At 40.2% G+C, this 9,201-nt stretch overlaps 2 protein-coding genes across 21 annotated transcripts in view; one reads left to right on the plus strand and one right to left on the minus strand.

The window, feature by feature from the left end:
* The window catches only part of mark3a (MAP/microtubule affinity-regulating kinase 3a), an 88,464-nt gene extending 86,216 nt beyond the window's left edge, over positions 1-2,248 (plus strand). For 13 of the 20 annotated variants that reach the window (XM_055005792.1, XM_055005796.1, XM_055005798.1 and 10 more), the window contains one exon: positions 1,358-2,248. In XM_055005792.1, coding sequence (XP_054861767.1) covers positions 1,358-1,703 — 346 coding nt within the window. In that variant the 3' untranslated portion in view covers positions 1,704-2,248. The remainder of the gene's footprint in view (positions 1-1,357) is intronic. The other 7 variants (XM_055005801.1, XM_055005804.1, XM_055005803.1 and 4 more) reach the window with 3 other exon arrangements.
* Positions 2,249-3,564: 1,316 nt separating this feature from the next.
* ckba (creatine kinase, brain a) lies at positions 3,565-9,104 on the minus strand. The gene is made up of 7 exons (XM_023294051.2): positions 8,912-9,104; positions 7,318-7,472; positions 7,113-7,245; positions 5,845-6,016; positions 5,645-5,768; positions 5,194-5,383; positions 3,565-3,867 (listed from the first exon to the last, which is right to left on the minus strand). The coding sequence occupies exons 1-7, from the start codon at positions 9,102-9,104 to the stop codon at positions 3,689-3,691; spliced, it is 1,146 nt and encodes a 381-aa protein (XP_023149819.1). The 3' UTR covers positions 3,565-3,688.
* Positions 9,105-9,201: the final 97 nt, after the last annotated feature.

Below are 9,201 nucleotides of genomic sequence, written 5' to 3' on the forward strand. Positions count from 1 at the left end.
AGAGCGAAATAATTAATAAGAGGAATAAATCTGGTTTAAAACATTAATAAATTAATAAATAAAAAAGTAACATAATAATGAAACAAATAAAATAAATAATGGTTTTAAAAACGTTAAATATGGTGAAATAATTAAAATGAAATAATATTAAATCATTTTTTAATCAATTTTATTTTTCTCGACCGACAAGTCCAAGTGTTTTGCAAATAAGACAAACGTGAAGAACGACATAATGACACGAGGAATAAAAAACAGGGAAACTAATAATGAAACAAATCAAGAAATACTGGTATTAAAATCGTTAAATATGGTGAAACTATTAAAATAAAATAAAAATATTAAAATAGAGACAAATGTAAAGAGCAAAAATAATTAACATGAGAAATAAATCTGGCTTAAAAAATAAATAAAGAAAAATAATGAAACAAGTAAAAGAAATACTGGTTTTAAGATTGTTAAATATGGTGAAATAATTTAAATAAAATAATTATTAATAATTACAAAAATTTAAAATATATAAAATAAAAAATATATAAAATAAATAAATTTGTAAATAATTAACTAGATCTTAAGGTGCTTTTTGAAGGAATGAACTGAAAAGTGAAATAATTAATGTAGAAGATGAACCTCAGACTTCAAAACCTCAAGCTATCTTTTGGGTTTTTCAGAAAAACAGATTTTTAGATCGAAGCTGAGGACAAAATGTGGTAAAACCGGAGACGAAAATTTTAAACAAACCTCACAATTGGTGAAATAATTGAAAGATTTCTCAGTCTATTTCATTGAATCAGTTTAAAACAAGATTAAATACACAGATCTGAAGGAATAAAGTAAAATATTTAATAATTAAGGGAGAAGATGAAACCTCAGATTTCAAAACAAACTATTTTCTGGGTTTTTCAAATACAGCTGAATATTTTCAGGAAAACAGATGTTTGCATCGAAGCTAACGACAAAATGTAGTAAATATTCATGTAAAATCTCCAAATTGGTGAAATAATTGGAGAAACTTTTACTGAATGAGTTTAAAAAGAATCGTAGGAGCTTCGGTAGAAACCAGCCAGACTTCTCTGGTGGGTTCTTGAAAAAGAACTGGTTTCTACCGAAGCTCCTACGACCACTGCTACTTGGACGTCTGAGAATCTACACAGATAAAAAGAACAAAAAGTGATTTAAATCTTAAATAACATCATTTTTGCTACATTTTATCAGTTTCGAGGCTTCACAGCTTAAAGATTATTCATCTTAGAGGCTCAAACTGGAGCTAGAAAGCGACCTCCTTCGACTTTCCCCCCCGTAGACGCCAAACGACGGCGTCTCGGCACCGCTAAAGCTTCCTGTGTTTGTGTCCCGACAGTCGCCATGTACCTGGGGATCAAAAAGGGGAAAATAAAGACAGTAAACCCCGCTCCCTCCGATTCACTTGGAGTATGAGGACCACCAGCTCCATGGAGCCTTGCGACATCATGCGGGAGATTCGCAAGGTGCTCGACGCCAACAACTGTGACTACGAGCAGCAAGAGAGCTTCCTGCTTCTTTGCGTCCACGGCGACGGCCGGGCCGAGAACCTGGTCCAGTGGGAGATGGAGGTCTGCAAGCTGCCCAGACTCTCCCTCAACGGGGTCCGCTTCAAACGGATATCCGGATCATCCATCGCTTTCAAAAACATTGCTTCCAAAGTTGCCAACGAGTTAAAGCTATGAACAAAAAGGGTTTCAAAGGTATACATATATATGTAAATATCCATATATGTATACATATATATATATATCTAGAAGTATTTAAGCTGTACAATCATCCAAGTAGCAGTTTCCAAATGTCTCCTTTTTTAAAACAAATCCAGAGTATGTATTGAATATTATAATGTATAGATTAAGGCTTTTGGCAATAATCACTGAATTACCTACTAATATCTGTGTGGCCACACGGGGGCGACATTATAATATGATTTGTCATGCTGTGAATGTGGACAAAAAAGCATTTCTGGTCTTATTTATTTCATGTTTTTCTCTCCTCTTCTTCTTCTCCTGGAAAAAGGACGAATTTAACGTAGCGTTTCTGTTTTCAGTGTAAATAATGTATCTTACTTTCAAGACGGCTTCACTGCAATACTCCTTTTTTTTCTTTTTTTCTTCTTCTCTCTCTTTTGTATTTCGTTAAAATGTAGAGATGACGGGGAGTCCATGTAAAACGCCCACATGGTTAAAGGGTCACTCATGTCTCAATTAAAGTGTCTGTCCAACTTCAACGTCCCAACTGGTTATTGACGGAGCCACGCTCTGCTGTTTTTGTTTTCACTTCTTTTCTTGTTATTTTTGTTTCATTTCAGGCGTTCACTTTAGATTTGTTTGCTAGTTGGATGGAAACACAGCTTCTTCCACTCTCTTCTGACAGTTTATTATATGAATTGAGGATAAAACCCTCTGCTGGTACATTTACAGATTCCTTTACGGTACCGTGATGCCGTCTGAATGAACTTCAAAGCTCACTAGGTGGGATGTAGTAACGGTAGTAATATAAAGTCTGAACTGCAGCGTCACATTTACAGAGGACTGAGAACAAACGGTTTATTTTTGGAAATATTTTTAAACAGGATGTGAAGAAAGAAGTGGTTTTGAAGAAATATCAAATTTTGAGGCTCGCACTTGAATTATTTTAGTTATAGAAGTGTCAGAAAGTTGGAAATCTAATGATTCTTTGTTTTTACTCTGATAAATGTTACTGGGTTGCTTTTATTTTTTTAAGATTTCATATCTTTCAAACCCGCAAACACTTTTTTTTTGAGTTCAGAGATTAAGGAGAATTTCAAACTTTTATTTTGAAAAAGGATTAAAATTTATGTTGTAGTTGCACTTTAAACAGAAAAAATAGAGTGAAAATAAAAACATTTAACGAACAAGGGATTCTACTTAGTTAAAATACACTTAATATATAAAAATTTGATGCAGACAAGTGAAAACTCAGAACACCGACTGAGCTGCTGTCTGCATCAGATTTTTATATATTTACTAAAAAAGTGAGCAAAAACTGAGCTACTGCATTGGTTTTAGGTGAAAATATACATTTGTCTTATTTTAAAACTACATTAAATTTGGTTTATGTTGGTGTCTTCAGAGATGTAAATCACCAAACTTACCAGCAGGAGCCTTAAAGTTCAGACCTTTGAGTTCTTCAGGTGTTCAGAGCTCAGTTTTTTGTTTCAGTTTAAGTTAAATCGGGTGATTTTAAAATCTGATTGACAGTTTGAGGTTTAAGAGATACTTTATTAAGCCCAAGGGAAATTCAAGTAATATAATAAGTTTAACATCAACTTCAAGCAATAAATCAGTTCTAGTTTACTCACTTTAACCAACTAACACGCTAAACATCTAGCAGGAATCTCCAGTTTTGCTCTTCTTGTGATCATGTCTTCAGTTATTTCTCCAGTTTTCTCAGACTGAATGTAAACTGTGCTGCGTTCAGGGACAGACGTCGACTGTAGGAACAACTGAATCAACGTTTCATCCTCTTTGATTCCAGAATCCATCTTCAGAACCTTCACGTTTAATGAGAACGTCACAAACCTTCAACTTGAACCAGAACATTTTATTTCACATCAGATCTCCACCTTACAGGAACATCTTAAATACAGAAGCAGACTGCGGTACAGAGCATTCAGGGTGAGGAGGAGGAGGAAGGAGAGGAAGGTTTACTTCTGGGCGGGCATCAGGTCGTCGATGGACTGACCCTTCTCCAGCTTCTTCTCCATGTCCACCAGCAGCCTGACTCCGTCCACCACCATCTGCACCAGCTCCACCTCGGAGAAGCCCAGCCTGTCGGCATTGGAGATGTCGAAGACTCCGCCCACCGCGGCTGTGTCCACGCCACCTGACGGGAAACAGGAAGTAGTTATTACAGGAAGTTTGGATCACTTCCTGGACAGTTTGAGTCTACTCCGATCACCTCAAAGATCAGGATCTATAATGACCTAAACGTGAGGATCTTTCTGATAAGTCTGCTGTAGTTGGAGTGTGTAAAATGGTGTCAGACTGGGAGGTTTTTAGCACCGTAGCCTCCCAGCTAGCAGGTCCTGGCTTTGAATTTTCTGGGTTTTTAGTGTGAGCAGCCTGGTTGTCTCTACATCGGCTTCAACCTTTAACAGATTGTAACCCAGAGTCAGCTGGAATCAGTGAGCCGATTCCAGCTGACTCTAGGTTAGAATATGTGAGTTAGCGATGTGCACGTCGACCGTTTGACAGAAGAGACAACACAGCATGGTCTAATGTGAAGATCACGAGGCCTGGCTCGGTCAAATCTAGATATTATGATGTACAGGGGGTCTGTTCATAACCCTAACCCAGTGTGATGTATGAAGATTTTCGCCATAAGTTGGAACTCTGGTGAAAATGTAAACAAAGCCATCTTATAGCACCGCTGTACATACAGTATTCATCCGCTCCCTAACTAGTTCCACTGAACCAGTTCCGACGTAACGCCCTACATTAAACCGAGGACCGACCCGGAACCAGTTCCAACACAATGACGTAAGTCGAGGACGTTGTAAACCGAGGACCTCCTGTAAAGTCATTGAAATGCCAGGCTACAGGTGTGAATCAAGAAATAGAACGAATAGTTAAAGCTGCAAGCAGCATTGATTGGGTCCTCGCATCCCTGTGGCCCGGCTACCCCCAGGCTTTTCCACCGGGTGGCGCTGCGGCTGAGAGTATTTTGGCCTATGGATGTGATGAGGGCTGGACTGATCACACATGTAAAATTTGAGGCAGACTGGAGCGTGTACAGGCTAGTTAACACTTCCTGTTTCATGGTGAAACATCGAGAGTCCTGCCACTTCCACACTCTCAGATAACTTTTGATCACCCATGCCTGCTGTACATCCTGGACAAATTTGAGGTCTCTCTGGGTTTACCCCCTTTGAGCATATAGATTTTAAAAATGCAAAAATGACCCAAAAATCGGCTAAAAAATGACATAATTCAAAATGGCCAACTTCCTGTTGGGTTTTGGGCGTTGGCGTAAATTACATTTTTGTGCGTCTTAACGAGTCACAGTCACCTACTAAATGTCGTAGCTGCAGGTGAAACTTTACGCCGTAGTCCACATGTGAAACGCTTGAGGTGCTTTTAAATTTTAAAACGGGATTTAAAGACAGAACCAGATATGTCTGACAGCAACAGCAGCTGGATTTCTGCTCACCGGTTCCACGTTTCTGCAGCCTCAGCCTCTTGAGGACCTCCTCGAACTTGGCGTGTTTGCTCATGTTGGGCAGCTTGACGTGGACTCCAGCTCGCAGGCCGGTGCCCAGGTTGGATGGGCAGGTGAGGACGTAGCCCAGGTGTTCGTTCCACATGAAGGCGTGGCCTCGGTCCTTGAACAGGGTCTCGATCTGAGCAGCAGAATCAAGGAATGAACGTTAGTGGACATCCACAAGTCAGCGGTCAACAGAATAAATGAATGTTAGAGGACGTCCAGTCTACTGAATGAATGACCGTTAGTGGACGTCCAGTCTACTGAATGAATGAACGTCAGAGGACGTCCAGTCTACAGAAAGAATCAACGTCAGAGGATGTCCAGTCTACTGAAAGAATCAACATCAGAAGACATCCAGTCTACAGACACTCAGCTCGGACTGTAGTCTCTAACTGACCTTGGTGAGTCCGGTGCAGAAGCGGTTGAACACCTCCTTCATGTTTCCTCCTTTCTGCATGGAGATGACTCTCAGGTGGTCCTCCTCGTTCACCCACACCAGGAATGTCTTGTTGTCGTTGTGCCTGCAGACAGAACATCAGTTTACTGGGACGTTAGAAAGACTTCCAGCAGCGAGGACCAATCAGACATGGAGCTCACCAGATGCCCCTGGCGTCGGGCCAGTCCCGGGCCATCCCTGAGGCCAGCAGCAGAGGAGACACCGGCTTGTCGAACAGGAAGTGGTCATCGATGAGCTGCTGCTGCTCGGCGTCCGTCATGTTCTTCAGAGCGTAATATTTCCCCTTCAGGTCTCCAGACAGAGAGTCCAGAGCTGCAGGGACGAGTTCAACGGTCAGCAAGCAGCAGAAACACTAAACGCTGTAAAAACTGGGAGGAAGCAGCTGATTCTAAGAACTGATGTCAGAGCAGAAGATTGCTGCACACGTTAGGACTAAATGAAGGGTTTGGAAGCAGAGTGGTCTGACACACCGTGTGTAGTTTTTCAGAAAAATGGGTTCAAAGTTTTGTGTTTTCCAGACTGGTTTAACATTGGAAGTGTCATGGATACACCATATTTGGGTTGTGGGTTCGACCGCTCTACTCCTAACCCCCTCATATGTATTTACAGAGATTGTACTGTAAAAAAACTGGCAAAAATGTGGCAGCAAAAGCACCAGAAAAAAATGCATTAAGGACAGTGAAACATTGCAACGTTCAGCATCTTTCAGCTTATTTAAATCCAGTAAAACATTAAAAGTTTACAGTCAGGTGCTAAAAGAACGAATGACTGTTAAAATAGAGATTTTTGAGATGGATATTCTGTACAGTTTTGGTTGGGGTTCATTTTTGTTAATTGTTTATTTTATTTTTTTATTTTTGTTTTTTTTTTACCCATTTTTCAGTCCTTATATGTAATTTTTAACAGCAAATAGCTGTGAAAAAAAACATGTTTTACTGATTTGATGCAGTAAAAATACACTGTAAAAGAATTCAATATTATTTATAAAAGATACAGATTTGTAATTTAGATTTTAAGGATTATTTACAGTTTTGTTAACAATGAAAAATATAAATCTGTACTTTCTTCTGTGATCTCACTAGATATTAGATGTAATTTAAAAAAAAAACGGATAATCTGTAAAATACCCATTATTATAGTTTCAAAAAAATGTCAAAAAAAATTTTAAACACATGTATGTACGGGTCTTTTTGAAACTTCCACATACTCGCTCCTGTTTAAGGAGCTCCTTTGTCTGACACACTAAAGTGAACATCAGCTGGAACTACAGTCACCATGACAACAGGACTCAGCTGGTCCCAGCTGAGTCCTGTTGTCATGGTGACTGTAGTTCCAGCTGACACCACTAGGGGGCGTCCTCTACCTAGAATCCACCACTGAGCATCTCCGTTACATAACCTGATGGTACCTTCTATGGAGAGCTTCTCCACGGCTCTCCTCTCTCCTCGGCTGCAGTGAGGCGGCAGACAGAAGCCTCGGATGCTGCGACCCGTCCGGACTCTGGAGCTCAGGACGTAGTTGGGGTCCAAGTCGTCTCCGCCCTGAGACAGAACCAGACGTTAGACGGGTCCCGCTGCTGCTCTACTGGTCTAATGGTATCAGAGGTGTGGTACCTTCAGGTTGGCCGGGTTCAGGTCCGTCTTGTGCTTGTCCGAGGGTTTGTATCCTCCGTGTCGGTCCTCGATCACTGGGTCCAGCAGCTCCTTGAACACCTCGTACGTCTCCTCGTCTCCGGCCACGCAGCCCACGGTCATGATGAAGGGATGACCTGCAGAGAGAGGACAGGGTCACTCCACATCCTCACCTGCATCAGAGGGAAATAATAAACCTGGAAGCACACGGGAAAAACACAATGGAACACTGTGTCGTTCAACAACTGTTAAGGTGGTGAAAATATCAGCAAATATCTGTCCAATAATGACATTTCTAGCAGATTTAAACAGTAAAACAGAGAAATCTACAGAGACACAATGAATAACTAATTCTGATGTGGATACTATTTAAAGTTTTGTGTTTACAGTTAACATGTAAATTAATACTTTATTCTGTGATTTTACTGGATATTAATTATAATTTAATCAACAGGGAAAATCTGTAGGAAAACAGACTTGGTGGGATTTTTTGTTTTACTATTTTTCAGTCACCGATATACATTTTTTCTCTCTTTTGTAAATTAAATACATTTTAAAAAATTGCAATTATACAGTCATGCATTTAGAAAAAATAGAGATTTTTTTATTTACAGTTTTTGTTTATGGTTAATATGTTAATTTATATTTTTGTCCGTGATTTTATTTGATATTATCTGTAACATATATTTATTTATTTTACTATTTTTTTCCAGTCCCGAATATATTTTTTTCGGTCAAATAACAGCAAATAATTTTCTAAATTAAATATAGTAAATATTGTTTTTTTTAAAAAATTATTTTACAGTCAAGCAGTTACAGATTTATTTGTTGTTGTTGTTGTTTTTAAATGGACCTTACTTACAGTTTTGGTCCTTTTTTAAATGGTTAAAATGCAAATTTATATTTTTCTCTGTTATTTTCTTTGTAATTTAACAAAATGTAGAAAGTCTGTACAAAACTGTTCTGAAAATGATTTACCAATTTTCAATTGTTCTTTCAAATAATGGAACATATCTGTAAAATAATAGTATTTCTAATACAAACACAGTAAATAATACTGTAATTTGTGGTCCAACGTTGTATACGAGCTGTTGTGTAAAAATACAGATGTTTGATGTTTTTTATGGTTAACATGTAAACTAATTCTTCCTTTCCTGTGATCCCAGCAGCTCCTGTCTAAAGCTCCTTGTGTTACTGTACCAGGATTATCAACCCCTGTCTGAATGAGCCCCTCCAGGGTGAAGCCGCTGCTGGTAGCTCTGCCCCTCAGCTCCTTGTACATGTCCAGGGTTAAGAACTTGGCCATGTGGTTGTTGTGCTGACTGAGATCTGGATACTCCTCCTCAGCTGACATCCTGGTCAGGTTCAGCTGGAGCAGATCCTTGGAGCTGAACACAAACATCTCACCTGACTGACTGACTGACTGACTGACTGACTGACTGACAGGTAGCAGCTTCTGGATTATCAGCTCTACATGCTGGAACTCTAATCTTTACCGTTTCACTCAAGCCCTCCGTGTGTCTAAAGCAGCTCTTCCCTCAGCAGGTCACAGTGCAAAAGTGCCTGTGATGGTTACCTGGGTTGTCCACCCCGGTCTGGATCACGTCGTCCAGGGTGAACCCGCTGGGGGTCTGCTTGCTGCGGAGCCGCTCGTACATGGCGGGGGTCAGGACCTTGGCCATGTGGTTGTTGTGTTTGCTCAGGTCCGGGTACTCCTGGTCGGAGGCGAACTTCAGCTTCACCTGGTTGTGCGTGTTACCGAACGGCATGTTTGCTCCCTGCAGACCGGAGGAGGGCGGCGGAGAGGCGGCGAGCAGCGCACGGACAGCCCGGGGAGAGCGAGCGGAGAACCGGGAAGAATTTAGC

Source organism: Amphiprion ocellaris, chromosome 20, assembly GCF_022539595.1.
Source record: "Amphiprion ocellaris isolate individual 3 ecotype Okinawa chromosome 20, ASM2253959v1, whole genome shotgun sequence".
NCBI lineage: Eukaryota > Metazoa > Chordata > Actinopteri > Pomacentridae > Amphiprion > Amphiprion ocellaris.

Bases quoted from the DNA above. Each gene is read 5' to 3' on its own strand.
- ckba (XM_023294051.2), bottom strand. From the start codon at position 9,104: ATGCCGTTCGGTAACACGCACAACCAGGTGAAGCTGAAGTTCGCCTCC. The intron at 7,246-7,317 runs GTACCACACCTC...GTTCTGTCTCAG, and splicing joins TGAACCCGGCCAACCTGAAG to GGCGGAGACGACTTGGACCC. The intron at 5,769-5,844 runs GTGAGCTCCATG...TTCTGTCTGCAG, and splicing joins CCCGACGCCAGGGGCATCTG to GCACAACGACAACAAGACAT.